At 40.5% G+C, this 24330-nt stretch overlaps 1 protein-coding gene across 1 annotated transcript; it reads right to left on the bottom strand.

The window, feature by feature from the left end:
* Positions 1–549: 549 nt before the first annotated feature.
* LOC141489081 (uncharacterized) lies at positions 550–21978 on the bottom strand. Its single transcript, XM_074189723.1, has 4 exons — positions 21769–21978; positions 17332–17422; positions 14535–14661; positions 550–11680 (listed from the first exon to the last, which is right to left on the bottom strand). Exons 2-4 carry the CDS (start codon positions 17380–17382, stop codon positions 9747–9749), a joined length of 2112 nt encoding a protein of 703 aa, XP_074045824.1. The 5' UTR covers positions 17383–17422; positions 21769–21978; the 3' UTR covers positions 550–9746.
* Between the last annotated feature and the right edge of the window lie 2352 nt (positions 21979–24330).

The raw sequence follows: 24330 nt of genomic DNA, 5'->3' as shown, positions 1-24330 counted from the left end.
TTCTGGGTTAGGGACCAATTCATATTCTTCTCTGAAGTTTCACTTATTAGTGCCCTTCTGTTCTTCTTTTCTGAACTATAGACCCTACTTTGCATAGGCCTTTCTTCACTTTGGAATGTTAGCTTTCCTGAGGGTCCTCTGTTGGGGGAGGGGTCGATTTGCAGATATTTGGTGTTCAAGATCTCTAGAGGCCTTGCCCCCTGAGGTTAGGAACTGGATGTGGTTACTCAGTGGACCAACCAGAAGCTTTTCTGGATTGTCTGTGTTGGAGCTCTAAGTATCCCACTCCCTAGCTTAGGGGCTGGACCTCAGCTGGCCTCTCAAAACCCAGTCACTAGCAACCCTAGGGCACTAGCTATGGGCAATGCTATCTCCATAGAGAGGAAGAAAAAAAAAACATAACCAAAAAAACCCTCTCCAGTATCTGAATAAACACTGCATTTGTAGCCACTGGCTACTTGAGTTCGGTTCTGTCTACCAGGAATCATTCAGACTCAGGAAAGCAAGGGTGGAAATAAAAGAAAAATTTATTAAAAGAAGTTACAATATATAGGTAAGGATAGGTAGAGGGGGAGGGGGAGATAAAAAAAAAAACAGCCAAGCTGTGTTGGTTGGGCCAGCAGGTCAGAGAAGACTTCAGTCCTGAGAGGGAGTCCAACCCAGGTCTTTTTGTCTTGCCTCTCATCCAGAGGGCAAAAGGTGAACTCTCTTCTTACTGGACCTGGAATTAGGTAGAGGGTAAAGCCTAAGGAGATCAGGAAACAAATTTTACATTAAACAATGAATTAATGGTAGTTAATTTACATCTCAGGAGTTGGTAGGTGGTAGGCAGTTTACATCTCCTCCCAGTTTCTACATTCACAATTCTCTTCATCTTTCCCCTGTATCATTCATCCCTCAAAATTGTTTGGGACCCAGATTCTACTGGGCCTTTCAGAGTCCATTTGGAGACTGATTAGCTGGCACAGCTGGTTGGCATCCTGCAGAGGTTGGTCTCAGAGACATACAGCTAGAGAAACAAAACTCAAGGAAAAAAACTGAGCAGGCAAAAACCAGAAATATTGTAACAGAGAAGGCTATTTAACAGAAGTCCAGGAATTAGGAAAAAAAACTAGAAGGTCTATAAGGGGCAAGAATTATACTTTATGATCCTAATCCAGTATCAAAATACCTTTTAAAAGAACATGGGTTCCAATATAAAACAGATTCGTTGATGGATGCCACATAAGTTGTAAAGAAAAGCTCAAAAATAGTATAAACAAATGTACTGAAAAAGCATTTTAAAAATTGCATGTGTCCAAAAAGTAATTTGCAACAAAATCTTCTATTTTAGCTTTGCCCATGTTTAGAATAAACGAAGATTCCAGTCGAAGAATGAATGTCTCTTTAAAGCAGTTAAAAATATACCAATAGGCATTGTCCCGATCCACTGCCTCACTCTCATACTTAATTATGATACATCTGGAATGATCATGGCAATTCGCTATTACAGAACAGGGAGGAACATGAGGACATGGACCTTTATGAAGTCATACAAACAATCCTTTTCAAAGAGCCAGGTGAGGGATTCCTTTATGAGAATCCTACTCCAGTTGAGGCTAGGGCCATTCTTTCAAAAGTCACTTACTCCTTCTGCAGCATTTAACATCAAGCCCCATAGTACTAATGGATTCATTAGCATATTGACTTTATATTTTAACATACCTGATGTCATGCAGATCAATTATCAATATGTAATATAGTAATTGTAATATAGTAATTACCTATAACCAGAGCTTCAGGTGACTTGAGCACTAAGGAGAACCAAGAGTGTGCCAGGCTGTCATTTGCTATGAGATCCAGGAGAAAATTATTTATTTAAAATTTTTTTTTTAATTTAAGGCAATGGGTTTAAGTGACTTGCCCAAGGTCACACAGCTAGGCAATTATTAAGTGTCTGAGGTCAAATTTGAATTCAGGTCCTCCTGACTCCAGGGCCAGTGCTCTATTCCAGGAGAAAATTATAATTCAATTGTTGCTTATGTACCTCAAGACAGTACTTAGAGGGGCCACACAATTGCTATGTTCAGTCAGAGCCGCCTGCAGTTACCATAAGAAAGTCTATATTCTTGACTTCTTTAAAATTAAGCATACATTATTAACTTACATTGGACATAACATTCTTATTTAAACATCTCATTTCCCCTTAGAACAAAAGCAAAATGCTATAAATGCTAGACAATTTTAATACATTTTCTTATTTTCAAATAACAGAGGTTACACAGATCTCACTTTTAGTCATATATATATATATACATGTAAACATATATTCCCTTCCATAAACATGTGATGATAGATAAGAGATAAAGATTATTACAAACTTTCTTCTTGTACCAACAAAAGGCCTTATGAGATTGTTGACAATGTAATATCAATTTAACATCAAAACAAATCAGATTACAAAATTTAGTACAATATTTCTCTTTCCCAGAAGAAATCAGCAAATATATGTGATTCCTTGACATACAATTTATCCCAATTATATTTTCCTTCTTAATAACACACAAATCCTCAAGACTTGTTACAGAACTTCCAAAGGTGACCAAATTACTCTCATTTAGCTCTCAGCTAGTTTTTTTTTTTTTTAAAGCACAAGGTGGTGACCTTTTCCTATCAAAGACAAAACCTCTTGAGGGCAAGAAATCTACTCACAAAATTTCCCACTTATAGGCTCATATCCTAACTTCATTAATTACTTAATTTTAAACCTTTTTTAAGCAATTAAGTTCAAAACCCAAACTAGAAGGAGTAACATTTAACTCGGGTAACTGCAACTATTTCAGATCTGTATACATACACACAGACACACACACATGCACAAAAACACACAGAAACAACTCTTTTGTATAATATTTTCAAATTTACCAAAGTGACATTGATACCCTGGCTGTACCAAATCTCAGAATATAGAAACATTTTCCCACCTCTCCAGGCCAGTGGAGAGATGTATATACATACACACATACATACATATACACAAATATTTATATATTTTTTGAATTTACCAGTTAAGACCAGTCAAAAAAATAATCTTTAGAATCAATCAGAATCTCATGAGGAATCTCTTATATATTCATAAGATTTTTAAATAGCCAACTAATAGTTAAAATTGAATGCATTCTTAAGTAGCTTTATAACTTTCAAATCCAGTTACTCTATCACAGAGATATTAGCACAGGCTTAATTAAAAGATGAAATCTGAATTTCCTGGTCCCAGAAAAAGTTATCTTGCCTTTCCCATCTTTTTTTTCCTTAACGAATTGATCACAAGGCCTAAGGAAAACGTGTTCCCTGCCCACAATGGGGCTTAAAACAAGTTTTGGGGGGATCTTACCCTTCCTGCACTGAAGCATGCATTCCATCTGAGACACAGGTTTCAGTTTCAAAGTTCTAAAAAGGAAGATTTCCTTCTCTCTCTGCAGAAGGTAGGGGCGGCAGAAAATGAGAAAGAGAGTTCCACCCAAAGATAATTTCCAGGAGCTCAGGTGTTTTGCTTTTGTCAAATCCAATTCCTTCCAAGGAGCAAGTACACAGCTGGGGTTAGGAGTCTTTGGTATCAAATTTTCCCATATTTTAATTCTCCGTCAATTTATAAGTAGACAAACATGTCAATTGAACATACATCAAATGTCTTTCCTTAACAACCCTCACTCCACCACAGTGTATAAACCAAACACACCTCAGCCATCCTGAAAACAACACACAGGGCAGCCCCTTTTCTCTTACTGGACCAGGAATTAGGTAGAGGGTGAAGTTTAAGGAGATCAGGATCCAAATTTTAAACAATTAAACAATGAATCAAGGGGAATCAATTTACATCTCAGGAGTAGGTGGTAGCCAATTTACATCTCCACCCAATTTCTTCATTCACAATTCTCTTCATCTTTCCCCTGCATCATATTCACTTTTTTAAAATTTCTCTTATGTATTTCTTTACTATCTCATGTTTTTTCTTTTCTCTTAATCCTAATCCCTCATATCGAAAATGACTAATCTGTAAATATGTTAAATACAAATGTATAGTATTTACCTGTTTGTCACTGAGGGGAGGGGGCTGGGAAAGGAGGGTGGAAGGAAATTATGGAATTTAAAAATATTCATATGCATGTGGATAAATGGTGAACTTTCATAACATGTAATTGGAAAAATAAAATAAAATATCAATTAAAAATGTTTTCTAGCCTGTGCTGTCAGGGCTAGAAATGCTTTCTCTGGATAAGCAGCACTGGGGAAGTCCCCTGCCCACACTCTGACCTTGGGGCAAGGTGCCAACACATGGGCTGTTTCTGACTGGAGAAAGCCAGGTCCTCCCACAGGAACTCAGGGGTTTCCTGCTGGAAAGAAGAGGTTCATGGCTGGGGCCTTCCTGAGCTGGTCAGGATGTGTATTCTGGGTAGCTGTGCTAGAGCTCTCCCCATCCACCCACCACACAGGGCAAAGGCTTCCCATTTGACTGACCAGAAGTTCAGGTACATAACTTTTTTTTTAAGGTTTTTGCAAGGCAAAGGGGATTTAGTGGTTTGCCCAAGGCTACACAGCTAGGTAATTAAGTGTCTGATACCGGATTTGAACCCAGGTACTACTGACTCCAGGGCTGGTCTTTTATCCACTAAACCACCTAGCTGCCCCTATATAACTGTTTAAAAATTGTAGCTGTTAAATATTTATCAGGAAAAGCCCAAATAAATTAGTAAAATCCCTTGTTTTTTTTTTTTTAACCAAGTCTTATCCTTGGTATAGTTACTGAAAGAGATGCAATCTTCAAATAGATGAAAAGAATAATTTTATATATATGCTTATATGGTTTGTGTATATAAAGGTATACATAATATATACACCTCTATTTGGAGGGAACAGCAAGTTATACATGGTAAATTTGTTTTTTTTTTTTTTTTTTTTGCAAGACAACAGGTTTAAGTGGCTTGCCTAAGGCCACACAGCTAAGGTAATTATTAAGTGTCTGAGGCTGGATTTGAACTAAGGTACTCCTGACTCCAGGGCCAGTGCTCTTTCCACTTTGCCACCTAGCTGCCTCTTATACAGGGTAAATTTGTAGTTTCATGTGCTATATTGTACCTTTATGTAAATGTTTATTCTGTTCCATAAATAGAAAATAAATAAAAGGAGAAAAGGAAGAAAGAAAAAAAGAGAAGATAGAAAGTTAGGGTTTTTCTCTTTTGTTTTGATTCTATCTTGTAATTGATAATTATGAGAAAAGGACTAATAATCCTGTCTCTTTTCAAATGTATTAGGAGAGAACGAGATATTTCCTGCTGGTCCACAGATTGCCTATAGGACAAAATTTTCAAAAGCAGGCCAAAACAGATTAAAATTGCAATGGGAAAATTTTTTAAAAATTTATTTATTTTTGAATTTACAATTTCCCCCCAATCTTGTTTCCCTCTTCCCACCTCTCACAGAAGGTAGTCTGTTATTCTTTACTTTCTTTCCATGTTATACATTGATCTAAATCGAATGTGTTGGGAAAGAAATCATATCCTTAGGGGAAAAAAATATGATAGCAAAATTACATAAGTTTTTCAAAAATTAAAGGTAATAGTCTTTGATCATTGTTCAAACACTACAATTCTTTCTCTGGATACAGATGAGATTCTCCATCGCAGATACCCCCAAATTGTCCCTGATTGTTGCATTGATGGAATGAGGGTTAGGGTTAGATGTTAGAGTGCAGAGTGTTCTTCTGGTTCTGCTCATCTTGCTCAGCATCAGTTCATGCAAATCCTTCCAGGCTTCCCTGAATTCCCATCCCTCCTGGTTTCTCATAGAATAATAATGTTCCATGACATATATATACCAGTTTGCTAAGCCATTCCCCATTTCTTTGCCACCACAAACAGGGTTGCTATGAGCATTTTTGTACAGATGTTTTTACCCTTTTTCATGATCTCTTCAGGGTATTGACCCAATAGTGGTATAGCTGGATGAAAGGGTATGCAAATTTTTGTTGCCCTTTGAGCAGAATTGCAAATTGCTTTCCAGAAAGGTTGGATGAGTTCACAGCTCCACCAACAATGCACTAGTGTCCCAGATTTCCCACATCCCTTCCAAAATTGATCACTGTTTTCTGGTCATATTGGACAGTCTGAGAGGTGGGAGGAGGTACCTCAGAGTTACTTTAATTTGCATTTCTCTAATAAGTTATGATTTAGAGCAGTTTTTCATGACTATGGATCACTTTGATTTCTTCATCTGTAAATTGCTTCTGCATAACCTTTGACCATTTGATAATTGGGGAATAGCTTGGTTTTTTTTGTAAATTTGACTCAGTTCAGAAATGAGCCCTTTTGTCAGAAATGCTAGTTATAAACATTTTCCCAATTTACTATATTTCTTTTGATCTTGGTTACAGTAGTTTTATCTGTACAAACTCACGTCTCCTCCTCCCTCCACTCTCTAAATGAAGGACCTTGACTCATTTTTTTTAAATTTTTTCCAAGGGAAATGGGGTTAAGTGGCTTGCCCAGGGCCACACAGATAAGTAATTATTAAGTGTCTGAGGCCTGTTTTGAACTCGGGTACTCCTGACTCCTGGGCCAGTGATTTATCTACTGTGCCACCTAGCTGCCCCAAAAGCTTTTTAATTTAATGTAATCAAAATTATCTAGTTTGTTTTTAATGATGTTCTCAATGGGAAAATGTTTAATAAAAATACAATAAAATGTTAATGTTATTTTTCTGATTTTGTCTGCATACTCGACGCCACTATACTATAAAGTCCTCCCTTTTTTCATCCTACCTAGTCTTCTTGCTATTCTCTAATCCACAAAATGGATATATGTATTTTTAAAAACTAACAGATTGGAATGTAAATGGATTAAGATATTCCATAATTCCTCTTTAAAAGTTTTCCCTATTTCCTGGGGCTATGTTTACCTTAGGATTAGATTCCATGGCCTAGAGCCAGTTCATTGAGTTCATTTATGAGAAAAATTTGATGGATCAATTAATCTATTTTGTTTTTACATCACTTTCATGCTCAAATACATTCCTAACCCCAGTCACAGAAAGCCTCATATTTCAAAAGAATAAGAAAATCCAGGAAAATCAGTTCCTTAAAATTAACCAATACATCAAGAAAGTCCAAGAGTATATATATCAGATTTCTAGTCATCCCTTCCATTCTGAAAAAAAAAAATATTTTCATGTTCCGAGTCAAATTGAATAGAAGTAAATATTATTCAGTTTAAGTTGGTTCTTCTTTTCAATTCCATTGCTATGTATTAGTCCTGCTTACTTTGCTCTGAATCAGCAGAAATAATTTTTGAATTCCTCATATTCATGCCTTTTGTACAGGGAGGAATATTCCATTATACTCTTGTACTATGATCTGTTCATTCAGCCCCCAATCAATGGGCACTGATTTTCACACAGCCCACTTTTAAAGTCAATTCAGACTCATTGAATTTGAGAGCTGAAATGACTTCCGTGGTCATCCCCAAATACATACAGAAACCAAACTGTAAGAAAATATTCAATAAATCACCATCCAGTTTTTTTTTCTGAAGACCCTCAAGGATGGGGGAAACTGCAACAGTTTTCCAATTGTTAAACGAGTTTTTCTCGATAACAAGTCTAAGTTAATAGCTTTGCAGCTACCACACATTATTCCTATTTTTTGCCCTATGGAATCAAACATAACAAGTCTAATATTTGAAGACAGAATCATGTCCTTGCTTCCTCTTCACCAGGATAAACACATCCAGTTCCTCTAAGTCCATTCCCCAAGACATGGACTCCAGGCCCTTCATCATCCTAGATGCCTGGTAACAACCTGGTAACCAGCAGCTCAGAATTAACATAGTATTCGGAAGGTACCAGAGTGAAGAGCTCTGAAACTATTGGCTCCCTGGCCAATATGTTATACTTAAGGAAGCCTAAAATCCCATTAGATGTTTTTTGTCTTCCATGTCATACTGCTGACTCATGTTGAACTTCCAGGCCACTAAATTGCCAAAATATTTTTTAGAATTGCTATATAAGAAAATTGATCCTTATCCTGTTTGAATTTTACCTTACTAGATTCATCCCAGTATTCCAGTCTCTCAATATCTTTCTGAATTCTCTCATCTGGGTGGCAGCTTTTCCTCTTACCTCTGTTGTCACCTGCATATGTGATGAGCATGTCATGTAAGCCTTTCTCCAAGTCAAGGAAATGAATGTTAAGCAGTCCAAGTCAAAAATAGACTAGCAGCACTGCATACTTCCTGCAAGACTAACACTGAGCTATTAAAAACTAGTCATTTTTATTATAATTAAAATATTTCATTCCAGTATGACTTCTTTGATGCTGTCAAAGTATAATAATAATAATAATAATAATAATAATAATAATAATAATAATAATGAGTTTTTCACAGCTATATTCCCAGTAAAAAGGCTGATTCCATTAGACAGTACTCAGCCTTCACCTACTACAGCCATCTTTTGCCAATAGGAAAGAAATCAATGACTAAATGCCCCCATATTACTAACAAACTCAAGAAGAAAATGATTAGGATATTGGAAGATTTTTCCTGCCCTCAAGATGCTTAAAGTCCAGGAAGAGATAACAATTTAATCAGATAGTGTTGAATAAGAATGACAGGCTTTCTGGAAAGACTTGCATTAACTGATGCTAAGGAAAATGAGCAGAACCAAAAGAACACTCTTCACCTTAACAGCAACATGGGGGTGATGATCAAACTTAATGGACTTGCTCATTCCATCAGTGCAAATCAGGGACAATATTAGGGTATCTGCGACAGAGAATACCCATCTATATCCAGAGAAAGAACTGTGGAGTTTAAACAAAGACTAAAGATTAATACCTTAATTTAAAAAAAGTTGTCTTATGTATTACATAATTTTGCTATATCTTATTTCATTTTTTCCTTAAGCATATGATTTTTCTTTCAACACATTCAATTTTGATCAATGGATAGCATGAAAACAACGTAAAGATTATCAGACTGCCTTCTGTGGGGGGAGGGAAGGAAGGGAGGCGGAAAACTGTAAAATTCAAAACCTTATAAAAATGATAGGTAGAAACTACATTGCATATAATTGGAAAACAAATTGGACATTTATAAAAAAAATTACTGAACTACCTGAAAAAACAATTTTTAAAAAAAACCTATTAAAAAAAAAAGAATGACAGGCTTTAAGGAACAATTAGGTAACTTAAGATTGATCAGTGTTCATGTCTGGCCATCAAGGAGGTTAATGATCTCCCCTATCCTTAGATTTTAGATAAGTATGACTGTATCTCCCTCAGATCTGGGTGATCAGTTTAACAGATGGTCTCCACTAATAGGTTAATGGTAAATCCAAAGGAATAAAATTTCATGTCTCACCTATATTTTGTCTTTTTATTTAAACTCTATATTTTTAAGGTTTATAGGTTTTAGGGTTCACAATAAAAAGATGTATTTTCTCTGAAGATTTTCTTACATTTATTACAAGCAAAGGGTTTCTGTGCAATTTTAACGCTCTGGCAATTTTGGGGTATTTCCTGCTTAATGAAAGTTTCCCCATTTTTCTTTATGTTTAAAGGGCTGTTCAGTAGCGTGAATTCTTTGATGGGCAATAAGGGTTGCCCTCTTACTGAAAACCATGCCACATTCATTACATGCAAAGGATTTCTTTCCATTATGACATTTCTCATGTCTAACAAGATTTGCACTCTTATGCAAGATCTTTTCCATTCATTACATGCAAAGGGTTTCTGCTTCACCATGAGTTCTCTCATGTGCAAAAAAGTTTGCTCTTCCACTAAAGGCCTTTCCACATTTATTACAAATAAAGGATTTCTCTCCAGTATGAGTTGTCTGATGTTTAGTTAGGCTTGCCTTCTTACTGTAAGCTTTCCCACAGTCATTGCATACAAAGAGTTTTATTCGATTCTCTCCAGTATGAATTCTCCGATGGTAATTAAGATTTCCCTTCTGAGTGAAAGCTTTCCCACAGTCATTACATTGAAAGGGTTTTTCTCCAGTATGAATTCTCTGATGGTTATTGAGTGTTCCTTTCTCACTGAAAGTTTTCCCACAGTCACTACATTCAAAGGGTTTCTCACCAGTATGAACTTTCTGATGTTTACTAAGGCTTCCCTTGAACCTGAAAGTTTTCCCACAGTCATTACACGTAAAGGGTTTTTCTCCAGTATGAGTTCTCTGATGTGTTTTAAGAATTCCCTTCTCACTGAAAGCTTTCCAACACTGATGACATTTAAAGGGTTTCTCTCTAATATAAGTCCTCTGATGGTTATTAAAATCTCCCTTCTCACCAAAAGCATTCCCACTGTCATTGTATTCTAAGAACTTCTCTCCAGCATGAATTCTCTGATGTTTATTAAGGGTTCCCTTTTGAATGAATGCTTTGCCACAGTCAGTACATTTATAAGGTTTCTCTCCAGTATGAATTCTCTGATGTCTTTTAAGGGTTCCTTTCTCTCCAAAAGCTTTCCCACAGTCAGTACATTGAAAGGGTTTCTCTCCAGTATGAGTTCTCAGATGGCTATGGAGGTTTCCTTTCTCACTGAAAGCTTTCCCACAGTCATTACATTCAAAAGGTTTCTCTCCAGTATGAGTTTTCTGATGTTTATTAAGGCTTTCTTTCACACTGAAAGCTTTCCCACAGTCATTACATTTGAAGGGTTTCTCTCCGGTATGAATTTTCTGATGTTTACTAAGGCTTCCTTTGAAACTGAAAGTTTTCCCACAGATATTACATTCAAAGGGTTTCTCTCCGGTATGAGTTCTTCGATGGTTATTGAGGTTTCCTTTCTCATTGAAAGCTTTCCCACAGTAATTACACTCAAAAGGCTTTTCTCCAGTGTGAATTCTCTGATGTCTATAAAGGTTTTCCTTAATATTAAAAGCTTTCCCACAAGCTTTACACTCAAAAGGTTTATCTCCAGTATGAATTCTCTTATGTCTAGTAAGGCATCCCTTATTACTGAAGACTTTGCCACACTTGTTACATTCTAAAGGTTTCTCTTTAACATGAATTTTTTTACGCTTAGTCAAGCTTCCCTTGTAGACAAAGACTTTTCCCCATTGCCCATATTCATGTGTATCTCTATTATGTCGGTCAATAAAATTTGACCTTCTGAAAAAGCTTGACCTTCTGCCAATGGTTTTGCCATATTTATTGGGCTTATATTCCTTCTCTCCAGCATGTATTCTGTGAAATTTAATTAGATCTGAGTGGTACCTAAAGGGCTTCTTGCATTTAGTATACTTAGAAACATTCTTCCCTAAGGAGAATGTATTACAAGTAATAAATGCATAAAAATCTTTGATGCCCTTTCCAAGTATTTTATATTTAAAGAGACTTTTCCTCAATGATTCTTTCCAAAGTGCAGCAAAGACTGACCCAGAGCTAAATCTTCTCCCAAATATATTACTCTGCAATCCACTTCCTCTATTAAAAGTTGCTCTGGGAGTGATTGTAACTCTGGATTGTCGTTTTAAGTTGTCCACTGGCTGTTCTAAATTAATATCATATTCTCTAAATTTGTCCGTTTTGCAGTGCCAGGCTGCACCTTTTGGCAGTCTCTTTTTGGATGATGGTTCCATGCAAATGCTCTGCATCAGACTTGAGTTTCTTGTTTTAAATTTGATCTCATGACAAAGGAATCCTGAAAAAAGAAAAAGAAAAAAAACAAATCACTCACCCCTGACTCAGAACTGAGATCAAGGAATGTTCTTAGAGTAAGTACTAGTTTTTGTCTGCTCCAGTAAGGACAACGATGCTCAATTTCAACCAGAGAGAACACAGAATGTTGGTGTGAACTGAAGGCAAAGACAGCAAAAGAACACTCAGCAACCTGGGATGAAGTGAGTTATATTCCAGTTCATTCAAACAATTACAGAGGTCAATAAAAACAAAGGTAATGAAACCTAACTTATTTTTTATATAACTAAAGAGTGGAAAGCCACACAGGAAGCGGAAAAATTAGCAGAGGAACATTACTCAAATGAAAATATGCAAAACTTACAATCTATAAAGAGATAGATTTAGAAGATCACAAGGAATTGGAGAAATCTTAAGAGTTACTGGGGTTTCCCCAAATTGGGAAAAATCAAAAGAATCAACCCATTATATTGCGATAAAGCATGATCATACACACATACACACACACACCTATACCCACACACATATGTATATATATGTACATGCTTTAAATTGTCAAAAACCTTGAAAATAAAGATTAAACACAGAATTTATTGACTGCCTATCTATAATTACAATTACATAGAGATCCACTGCTGCCAATCTACAAGACATAACTGACAAATTAATTTTTTGAAAGAGCCAAGACAGATGGTGTGGCTTAACAAATAATAGCAATTTGACTTAATATGAAAACAAAAATTACAAAACCCTAAAATCCATATGTTAAATTTGTATATGAATTTTAGGGTTTTTTCTTGTGTTCAGAGATTGACTTCATATCTTAATGAAATACGGAATTAAAATTTCATTTCAATTTTCAGTTTTTAAAATGGAACTTTATTTTCAGCTCTGAATTTTCTTACCCTGTACCCTACCCACTGAGAAGGCAATAACATTAAATTTACAGATATATAAAGCCAAACAAAAATAATAAGAACTATATATTTTTAAATCCAATAACTAGGAAAGCTAGGTGGCACAGTGGATTGAGTAACAGTCCTGGAGCCAGGAGGACCTGAGTTCAAATTCAACCTTATACACTTAATAATTACTCAGCTTTGTGACCTTGGGCAAGTCACTTGTCTTGCAAAAACCAAAAGAAAAAAGTCCAATAACCTATTTTAATGGATGACTTGAATAACTATATGAAAATCTAATGAAATGCAGAAATGATATACACTTTGGAGAAATAGTTAACAATTTGAATGAGAATTAGCCTTCAGGGGCAGTTAGGTGGCACAGTGGATAGAACACTGGCACTGGAGTCAAGAGATCTCAGAATTTGCCTTCAAGGAGATCTCAAAAGACTAAATCAAAAGGTTAAAACTTTTAAGAAACTTAAGACAGTTATAAAGTAGGGGAGGTGTGACTAGAGATTAGGTCAACTTTAAAAGATTCTGGGATTTTATGGAAGCTCAACATAAATAAAGGAAATAAATGTGGTGGCATATCAGGCTAATAAAAATGCTCTGAAACTATGCTCAGGAAGCCCAAAGACCAAATTAAAAAAGGTCATTAAACTTCCCTAGTTAACCAGGGATTGAGTGCCATATTCCAACATGGAGGATGGCCTCAGATCCCATAAATGGAACAAAACTTTCAGCAGGAAGAAATCTTTTATACACTGTATCTGTGACTTAATGTACAGAGGAAGTTCTTCAGGAGGAATTCTTCCTCCACTGTCAGAGACACCTGATGCTGGGAGAGTTGAATACATTTTATAGAATCACTCAACCAGGATGAGTCAGAGGTTCTGGTTTTCCTAATCCAAGGAGAGTTCTCTACCAGTTCTCTACAGACCAAAGGGAAGAATAAGGAATGAGGGGGTACAAGCTGAAAAGAGATACATTTAAGCCTGACTATAGGGGAAAGATCTGAATAATTAGAGCTTCTACCTAATGGAAGGGGCAGCTTCTAGGAAGAACAATGTTCCTTGCACAAGCTATATAATCACCTGTCAGATGGATTTTATGTCCCCTAAGGGTCATCCAACTCTTAAATTCTATGATTCTGTGACCTAGGTAAAGTGAGACATTTTTTTTTTTGAAATTTAGGGCAATGGGTTAAGTAACTTGCCCAAGATCACAAAGCTAGGTAATTATAAAGTGTCTGAGGCTGGATTTGAACTCAGGTCTTCCTGACTCCAGGGCTGGTGCTCTATCTACTGCACCACCTAGCTGCCCTGACATTTATCTTAATTATGAATTGATATTTTTTAAATTAAATTAGAAGAAATATAAAACCAAAAGATAATCAAAAAAGAATAAGTAATTAAAGTCATATAAAGGGTGTACCAAATATCTTAGTGTAGTTTTAGACTTTAGTAGCTTAAATTGTTCCAGACTGTATTCTTGAAGAGATAATACAAGAATCATTTGGCTACCTAAAATGGGTGACCAAAACTCCTACCAAAACAACCTGGACACTGTATTTTAAGAAATTACAAATGATAACTGCCTAGGCAGCAAAACCAAATAAGATATTATTCTTCCGTTTTTTTTTAATGAAAAGGTAATGCTTCAATAATCATCCTTTTTTAAGTTTTTTTCTCCCTTCCCCCCTTCTCTACCATTTCCCTATATCAGAGAACAATCTGATGTAGGTTGTACATATATAATCGTGTTTAACATATTGCTATATTAGTAATGTTGTGGAAAAGAATCTGGATGTTAAGAAGAGGATTGGATGGACAGTTAATCCAGAGGCATTTTCTCCAGTGACCACAAAGGGGCCAGGACACTGTCAAAGAGATGGCATTCTAAAATCTTTTAATCAGAACTCAGTCCTGGCTTTCACACAGGGAGAGCTGCACTTACCCACAGAGACCAGGTTCTCGAGGTTCTCCAGCATCACCTCCCTGTACAGGGCTCTCTGGGCAGGACTCAGGCATCTCCACTCATCCTGGCTGAAGTCCACAGACACATCCTTGAATGTCACAGGTCTCTGAATCAAACACATTTGTGCTTAGACAGGAACCTCGCCTTCAAATATTTTCTGTTTTCCTACTTGTGGAAGGGCTTTCTCATTAATAGAAACAGTAGCTTGTACATATTAAATTTCCCATGTCACCCCATAATCCTCTACTAAAGGAATCTCCAGAAAACCAAGACCTTTACTCCTAAAGAATCTTCCTCTTTTTGACCACAGAACATACAACACCAACATTGGCAAGCATAATCTAAATATTAATATTCATTTGCTACAATTGAGCAATCTCTTTCCATTACTGACCAACTCTTTCAAGAGGTAATATCCCCCAAAAGGCTGCAAGTTCAGAGTTCTTGATGTTACTTTTCCTTTTATTTTTTCAATTACAAGCAAAGGAAGTTTTCAACATTCATCCTTTTGTAACCTTTTGAGCTGCACATTTTCCTACTGTCCCTTCTCTACCATCTCCCTATGTCAGAAAACAATCTGATGTAGGTTGTACTTATTTAATCATGTTTTAACATATTTCTACATTAGTCATGTGAAAAAGGAATTAGAACTCAGAGAGGAAAAATACTTTGAGAAAGAAACATTATTAAAGAAATTTCAAACAATGAACAAAGGATGCTTTGCTCTGCATTCAGAATTCATTGTTTTTGCTTGAGTCGTGGATGTATTTTCCATAGCAGGTGTCTCAGGATTGTCATCTTACAATGCTGCTGTTAGTATGTGCTGTGTTCTCCAGATTTGGCTCATTTCACTAAGCATCAGTTCATGTGAGTCTTTTCAGACTTTTCTAAAGCCTGGATGTTCAGAACAATAATATCCCATCACATTCATATACCATAACTTGTTCAACGCTTCCCCAACTGATGGGCATAGCCTCAATTTTAAATTTTTTGCCATTACCAAAAGAGCTGCTATATTTTTGTACATGTGGGTCTTCCCTCCTTTTTTTTTTTTTTTTTGGTTTTTGCAAGGCAAACGGGGTTAAGTGGCTTGCCCAAGGCCACACAGCTAGGTAATTATTAAGTGTCTGAGACCGTATTTGAACCCAGGTACTCCTGACTCCAAGGCTGGTGCTTTATCCACTACACCACTATGCCACCCCTCTTCCCTCCCAAAACTAATAGTGGCATTGCTAAATCAAAGGGGATGCAATTTTATTATTAATAAATTTTTAAACATTAATGGCACTTGGTTTTCTTTCAGGGAATCACTATCTAGGCTCCTTGGAGAGAACTCTGAATATTGCAATGTATTAAGTGAATCAAAGACTTTAATAGCTGCTTAAACAAGTGGACGTCCCTTGCCCTTTTTAGTTAAATTTCTGATTTCTGTGAAGTTGCTGGTATCTAGGAGAAAGCTATTCACAAAATGGTGCCTGTTCCTTCTTCTTGCTTTTATGAAAGATACACCCCTTAGGAGTAGGGGTTTTTCTCATAAAGATTTTGTAGAGGTAGGAAAACAAACTGTAGGATCAGTAGTCAAAGAAATCTTGTTTGATGGACTTCTTTTTTTTAGAAATAATAACACCTTAACATCTATTCCAAGAAGCTAACAATGGTTTTTACAGGAATTTGGAAATCTACTTCAAGGCTCTCAGTACTAGGCAGCCTTGGACACAGAGCCCCCCACCCATGCCTGCTCTCTTTCAAGGCCTTCTGTTTTAGGGGTACCTCTTGTTCTTCATGGGACACATGAGAGAGATTGACTTTAATGTCAATGAAGACAAAAAGATAGGTTGTCATAGATCTTCATACAAAGACTTCCAAAGTTGTAGTTTGTCCTCATTCTTGTTTCAGTTATAAATGCTGTCAGGAAGATTTGGTTTAATTTAGTCTCAAGTCAAACTGTCTAACTCTTTTTTTTCTCTAATACTTATTGCTATTTTAGGAAACGATCCTTTGGTTAAGAGAACCAGGGCCACAAGGGAGTGGAGAGGCATATGGTCCACTGCAGACAGAGGTGGGAACACAAGATATACACACTCCCGTGGAGTGGTCATTTAGCCCCAGGCAGAAGCCCCCAGGAAGGGCACCTCCCTACCTGCTGAGGCATCTCTTCTACATTTTGACAGTTCTGTCAGGAAGTCTGTCCTCACAAAACTTAAGGCCATCTCTTCCATTGTCCACTCACTGGTCCCAGAGGTGCCTGCTAGGGCTGGCCAAGCTATTATCTCTTTCTCATGAATGTCCAATAAATGTCCCAGCTCTTCTGGGACCCTTCAATCTTCTCCAACCCAACTTTCCCAAGTCTATTCAATGGATCCTCCCCTGACAAGAATGGAAGCCCTTCTCCACCCTGGATAGCCTCCTCTGGACATTCTCCTACTGGCACTATGAAGGGAACAATCCCCCCAGAACATGGACCCTTAAGGAGGCTTCCAGGAAAGGGAGCCTCTGTCTCTTCTAGGTTTCCTCTTTTCTTCTCTCCTTCTTTTTATTTTTGCCCCATCTTTCCTCTTCTTCAGACTCTGCCACTGTCTCTTACAGTCTCTGCTTTCTCTTCCCTGTGGATACCTATCACCACCCATGGAAAGTAAAGTTACTGGGGGGAGGGGAGTTTAACTTTTACTGGCCCATGGTAAGCACTTAATGATATTTGATGAACTGAAGTGAAAGGGGAGAAGAGAGGAGAGAGAAAGAAGAGCAGAGAAGGGGTCAGGGAACAATCTGAACTCACCTGAAATGTGGCTTTGAGTAAACCCAAAGTTGTTCTCTTCTGATCATCCATCCTGCTGCTGGGGGAAGGGCAGGGTCTCTAGAAGGCTGAACTGGAGCAGAAAGAAGACATGAGGAGCAGAGACCAGTTCTGCTTGACTCTTAGACAAGCCCTCACAATTACCTGGTACTCACTCACCCCCAAGCCCTCCAGCATCATCAGTGCAGCACCCTGGCTCATCCCTCCATCTACCTGCTCTACCCATCTTACAGAACTGTCAATCAAAGCTGAAGAATATACAGGTGGACATCCCTACCCCTTCCACCTTGATATGGGCTGTCCAACCTGTGACAGGGCCTGCCAGGGAGTGTGGTGAGCTAATGCTGCTAGTGGAGCAACAAGTTAGAGAGCAAGGGAGACAAGACTTGGGGTCAGCTGCTGGCATTGTCTATCTCTGGTCGGCTACTGCTTTCCTTCACAAAACTTCTCCTGAGCCATCTGATTTCCTGCCCCCCTTCTCCCTGCCAGTCCTTTGGAATACCCCAAGTACTCAGGCCAAGCCCTCCCTAGTCATGACTTCCATACTATTCTTCTAACATGATTTCAAAATAGCTTAGACTAGCCAAGATGTCCAGGAACTGCTGGACCTTCTTCCTTCACATAAAGCCCTCCCTGAAGGTCCAAGAACAAGGGTCAGGGCAAGAGTCTTCTTCTGGGGGGCATTACCTACCACCTTTTCCTTCTAGTAAAGCTGGGACCTAGGGGCTCAAAAGTAAGATCACTGAGGCCTTCTCTGTGAGGGTCAGAGCTCAACCTCCAGTTGTCCAGGGTGCTCCTGGTGCTGCCAGATGGGGCCCTAAGGACACTACCTGGACTGCTCATGCCAGAGAGGCTGGAGGCAGCAGAAGAGGCCTGAAATCACACTCACATATTGTAACTCGGGTTCTGTTAAGACCTCCATAGTCCTGGGCATGCAAATGAACTGCTTGTGAATTTTGTTCTTTCAAGGAACTCTTGTGTGTTTTGCACTTACAGAAGGGAGACCAGACCCTATGGACTAATGAAATGGTTAGCAATTAATAAGAGGCTATGGGCATTGGTGAGGAATGTTCTGGCCACTGCATCATCATCATCATCACACATACACAAATATCACATGCATATTTTAGTCAGATTTTAAACCAGGGGAATTTTTTAATGATTATTTCAGGAGTAAATGACATCATTTTTATTTATCACACTAAAGAAAACTAAATAATCTTAGTTTCTTTTTAAATTTTCAAGTTTACTTTGAAATACAAACTTTGCAGAGAGCTCCTTTTATCACATCCTTCCCTTTAAAATGAATTTTCAAAAGCCCTCTAAGACTCATTTTCATGGCTAAAAAAGTCCCTCCTTCCTCAATCTCACAATTCATTTACAAGGTCAACATAGGAGATCATGGTCATATGTTATGGTGTTTGCCTTTTCTGCACTTATCAATGCAGAACCTGTAAAACAAAGTGAAGACGGGAGCAGAAAGGAACAAAAATGTTGTTAAATTTTCCCTAAACAAGCTGGAGGCCACTAATAGAGGCACAGGTCTCCTGAGGTACAAAGGAGAAAGGCAGAAATTCCACCAGACTGACTGGGTTCCTCAAGAAGAAAGTAGGGACAAGGGTCATGGACAGAATGATGACCCAGTCAGTAGACCCCTTCTTACTCCAGTACCAAGGTCTCGCAGAAGTAGTGGAAGGGAAATGAGGAAGAAACGAGAAAAGAAAACAGGAGATGATTACAGAGGATGTAGCTGGAAAACCCCAGAGAATGGAAGATACCCCAGTCCCAGGCAGGCTCAGGATCCCAGCACAGACAGTTGTGCCTAAACACACCAGGACCACACTGTCCAGAGCTATGAACACTCATATCCACCTGAACTTTCATACACACAATGATAGAAACACACGACAAAGCACTAACCCTTACATGTATGGACCTTAAATATAGACCTGGGTCACAGACATATTCAGATCCACCAAGCAATTCATAAGCACTGTTCAGTCCCTATGGGCCAGGCCCTGTGCAGACAAAGACAAAAGACAGACCCTACTCTCAAGAAGTTCATACTTTTTGGGGGGAAACAACATGTAAACAATTGTATACACAGTCTGGACAGGATGAACTGTAAATAATCAACAGAGGGAAGAGCCGAAAATGAAAAGGGATAAGAAAGACTGCTTGCAGGAGGCAGATCTAGGATTTAAAGGAAGTCAGGGATTCCAAGAAGTAGGGATGAGGGGGAACATTACTCCAGGCATGGGGGTGGAGAGCAGTGTATTTTAGAACTTCAGAATGTAAAGGCTACAAGACATAAAAGGACTAAAAGCTGTTGGGGTGTGGGGTGGTGGTGGCAGTAGGTTATCAAGTAGGGGGTGACCTGATAGTGGCAGAATGCAGGATGAACTCAAATGGGAGACTTGAGACAGGCTGACCACCCCCCCCAACCTACTGTCATAGTGGAGGCATGAGGCTCCGCACCGGGATGGAGGAAATGTCAGGGGAGAGAAGGAGGCAGCTGGGAGGATGCCAGAGAGAACTCAGACGGTGTGGCTGCAGGGCTGAAATCCACAAAGGGTATCAGAAATGGTGACAGTGCTGAAGCCAACAAGAGATGAAGTAGTGGGGTGGGGAGGTGGTGCAGGGGATGGAGCACCGGCCCTGGAGGTAGGAGGACCAGAGTTCAAATCCTTCCTCATACACTTCATAATGATCCAGCTGTGTGGCCTTGGGCAAGTCACTTAACCCCACAACTGTGCAAAACCCCCCCAAAAAAACCAAAACCCTAAAACAATAATTACCTAGCTGTGTGTGACCTTGGGCAAGTCACTTAACCCCATGGCCTTAAATTAATAAAATAAAAAACCAGAGATGATCTCATTGCTGAAATCCACAATAGATGTTGCGGAGATTAAAGGGACCAGTGATGTTGCTGAGGAGACGCACGCAAGAAAGGTTCCTGAACTTGCTTGTTCCATCTGTGCAACAACCAGGGACAATTAGGGGCTGTCTGCAACTGTGGAGTTTGAACAAAGACCAAGGACTATTCCCTTTAATTTTGGAAAAATTGACACCTTATTGTCTGATCTTACTATCTCTTATACTGTATGTTTCTTCCTTAAGGATATGATTTCTCTCTCATCACACTCAATTTGGATCCATGTATACCATGGAAACAATGTAAAGACTGGCCAATTGCCTTCTGTGGGGGGTGGGGGGAGGGAAGCAAGATCAGGGGGAAAAATTGTAAAACTCAAAAATAAATAAAACCTTTACTAAAATAAAAAAAAGAAAGGTTCCTGAAGTGAAATGCCCAAGAGAGACTGCAGAGGTGAAATCTGGCACAGAAGTTGGCAGAGGTAGAATGGACAGGCTCAGATATGGGGGTGAGGAAGTAAAGAGACTGAAGATGAAACTTAGGTTGCAAACCTGGGTGCCCAGGAAGATGGGATGGTGATCCTTTTTTTTTTTTGCAAGGCATTGGGATAGGTAAATTCTAGATAACTGGATTTTAGAATAATTCACGTCCGATACAATTTCCTGGGAGTTCAGGAGATGACCGAGTCAAACAGGATTAAGGGCAAAGAGAAGAGGTCCTTAGACAGCATGGGTAAGACATTCAAGGTTAGCAAGCAGGACCTCAAGATCCAGCGCAAGAGCAGGATCCGTCGGAGGGATAAGAAAGGAGCAGCACAGTGGTGGCCTGAAAAGCCCCGGAGAAGCAAGGACCCAGGAGGCCAGAGTGACCAGCAGAGTCCAGGGCTCCAGGGACGTGGAGGAGGAGGGCCAAGAGAGCACCCCTGGGTCTGGCAGGAGCTCAGTGCCAGCCTGGGGGGCTCAGCAGCGACTCTGAGGGGGCACGAGGAAAGTGGGGGGGCACCGACGGGCGCAAGGCTTTTTGAGGCGATCAGTCGCCCGAGAACAAGACTGAATGGGGAGAGAGGGCATGTTGTCAGGGAAGGAGTGGCTCTGTCCTTGGCAGGCTTCTTCCATCCTGTCAGGGGAGTTCTACACACACACATGCACACACAACACAGACGCACAGGTAAACACACATACACTGGCAGTCACGCGCGCACTCCCGAGCAGCTCCACGAGCGCGCGCACGCCACTCGGGCCGGCTCCCGCCCGCCAACCGCGGGCACGAGACCCCCCCCCGCCCCTGGACGGTCTCCCAGCAACGGGGGCTCCACGGGCGCGCGCACGCACTGGCACCGGAGACGGCGCCCCGCCCCCTCTCCGCTTCCGGTTAGGGTAGGACCGCGGGAGCCGGGCCGCGCACGCGCAGCGACGGTGTCGGCGGGGCCTGCCCAGCCAACGTGGGGTTAAGGAGAGCGCGTGCGCGACGCCCCGCCCCCAACTCCTTGGAACCCCTCATCACTGGCACCTAAGAAGAGGGAGGGGGAGGGGCCGCGCCGGTACCTGTCCTCGCTCGCTGCCCTGGGCGGCTCCGAGGGAGCGGGCAGCCGGGCCCTGGCCGCGGAGAGCCGGCGGCGCGTGCGCTCTTCCTCCCCGGCCCTGTGCGGCTCCGCGGCTCCGCGCGGCGCTGGGAGCGGCGGAAGGACCGTTCCCATCGTGCCTTGCACTCGGTGGCTACATCGAGTGCCCGGCTGAGCCAATCCCGCCGCGCGGCTCTCCGAATAGCATTGTGGGAAGCCGAGTGCGGAAGCCGAAGGCCCCGGGCAGCGCTCCCTTTAGAACCGGTTACCCAGACTACATCTCCCAGAAGGCAGCGCAGCCCTCCTCCAAGCTTGGGGTAGGCCCCCCCCGGGGTCAGACTTGTGATGCTGTGGGCCATCTTAGGTTGCTGGGGCGGCCCCCAGATACGCTCTGAAGCTGGGCCGCTTCCTCCGTCCCGTGTCTCACAGATGAAAGACTGTTCCGTGCCCCGCTCGCCGCTCTGGCTCCGCGACCCTGTGACCCCACCCCCTTCTCTGGGTCACGTGCGGTCTGACCCGCCCCTCCCCTCCCCTCCCCCGCGCCCCCCCAGGAGCCCCGGGGCCCGGCTTGGGGCCCGCTGGAAGCCGGCCGGCTCAGGGGTGCGCTTTGTCAGGGACGGGCGCGAGCCGGGCTCGAGGCCCCTCGTCCGCCGGGGAAGCTCGGGGCCCCGCCACGGTGGCCCCGCCCCAGGACTGGGTCGCGGGTCGGTGGGACAGGGAAGCTTTAGGGAGTGGTCCTCGGGTTCGCTAGCCTTGTTCTGTCTTGTTTCCCTTCCTCTGGGTGGGGCTGGCACTGCCCACAGCTGGCCTAGGGTCGACCCTGCTCTGGATGCCGACAGGAGCCGCTTCTCCCAAGGTGGAGGGCTGCCCCCTTGGCTCAGCCCCGGACCCCAGAAGTCCTTCCATGCTTCTCCGCAGTCTGCTACAAGACTACTCGTAGTGTTCGGGGCCATACCTTGGTCACCTCCCCCTCCCCCCGTGGCCGGGCATCCCCGCAGTGTCCAGTTCTGTGCCACCTCAAAAAGCTGCTATGAATATTTTGAAATATGTGGAACTTTTAACATTTTTTACAATTTCTTCTGGATATAGTCCTTAGAATTAGAATTGCTGGGTCAAAGGGTGTGAACAGTTTTATTGCCCTTTGGGCAGAGGTCCATATTGCTCTTCAGAAAGGTTGGATGCCTCCATCCAGATTGCATCAATGTCCCCATCCTCCCACAACCTTTCCAACATTGATCATCTTCCCTCTTTCTCATCTAGGTTCATCTAATGATGATAACTCATGGTTTGCATCTGCATTTCTCTAATCAGTAGTGATTTGGAACATTTTTTCACATGACTATATATAACTTTTTTTTTGCAAGGCAAATGGGGTTAAGTGGCTTGCCCAAGGCCACACAGCTAGGTCATTATTAAGTGTCTGAGCTCGGATTTGAACTCGGGTCCTCCTGACTCCAGGGCTGCTGCTTTATCCACTGTGCCACTTAGCTGCCTCTTATATATAGCTTTAGTTTCATTTGAAAACTGCCCTTTGACCATTTATCTTATTGGGGAATGACTTGTAACCTTAATAATTTGATGCAATTCTCTATATATTTTAGAAATGAGACCTTTTTCAGAACTCTTGGTTGTGAAGATTGTTTGCCAGCTTTCTGCTTTTCTTCTAATTTTGGCAGCATTGATTTTATTAGTGCAAAACCTTTTTAAATTAATATAGCCAAAATCATTCATTTTGTACTTTGTAATGCATTCTAATTCTGGTTTCATCATAAATTTATCCCTTTTTCCATAGATCAGGTAGATAGAATAATTTTGGTCTATTAATTAATCTACAGTATCACTCTTTATATCTAAATCCTATACCCATTTTGACCTTATTTCGGTAGAAGTTGTGAGATGTGGATCTGTGCCTAATTGCTGCCAGACTAATTTCCAGTTTTCCCAACTAATTTTGTCAAATAGTGAGTTCTTATCCCAGAAACTGATGTCTTTGGGTTTGTCAAATAGAAGATTGTTGTAGTCATTTACAACAGTTTCTTTTGAACCTGTCCTAATCCACTGAGCCATTATTCTATTTTTTTTTTTTTAGGTTTTTGCAAGGCAATGGGGTTAAGTGTCTTGCCCAAGGCCACACAGCTAGGCAATTATTAAGTGTCTGAGGTCAGATTTGAACTCAGATACTCCTGACTCCAGGGCCAGTGCTCTATCCACTGTGCCACCCTTTACTCTCTTTCTTTTTCTTTTTTAGATTGTTTTTTGCAAGGCAAATGGGGTTAAGTGGCTTGTCCAAGGCCACACAGCTAGGTATTACTCTATTTCTTAACCAGTACCAGATAGTTTTGATGAGTGTTGCTTTATAGAATAGTTTTAGATCTGATAGAGCCAGGCCTCCTTCCTTTACATTTTTTTTCCCATCAATTCCCTTGCTATTCTTGCCTTTTTGTTACTCCAGATGAATTTTATTACTATTTTTTCTAGCTCGGTAAAGTACTTAATATGGTAGTTTAATTTATATGGCACTGAATAAGAAATTTGTGTCAAATTG

The sequence above is a fragment of the Macrotis lagotis genome, chromosome 5 (genome assembly GCF_037893015.1).
Source record: "Macrotis lagotis isolate mMagLag1 chromosome 5, bilby.v1.9.chrom.fasta, whole genome shotgun sequence".
In the NCBI taxonomy this organism is placed as follows: Eukaryota; Metazoa; Chordata; class Mammalia; order Peramelemorphia; family Peramelidae; genus Macrotis; species Macrotis lagotis.
The sequence above is the reverse complement of the archived record's forward strand: the minus strand, read 5'-3'. Positions and strand labels throughout refer to the sequence as shown.

Coding starts and splice junctions, on each gene's coding strand:
- LOC141489081 (XM_074189723.1), bottom strand. CDS start 17,382: ATGGATGATCAGAAGAGAACAACTTTGGGTTTACTCAAAGCCACATTT. Junction 14,662..17,331: donor TACTCAAAGCCACATTTCAG/GTGAGTTCAGAT, acceptor TGTTTGATTCAG/AGACCTGTGACATTCAAGGA. Junction 11,681..14,534: donor CGAGAACCTGGTCTCTGTGG/GTAAGTGCAGCT, acceptor TTCTTTTTTCAG/GATTCCTTTGTCATGAGATC.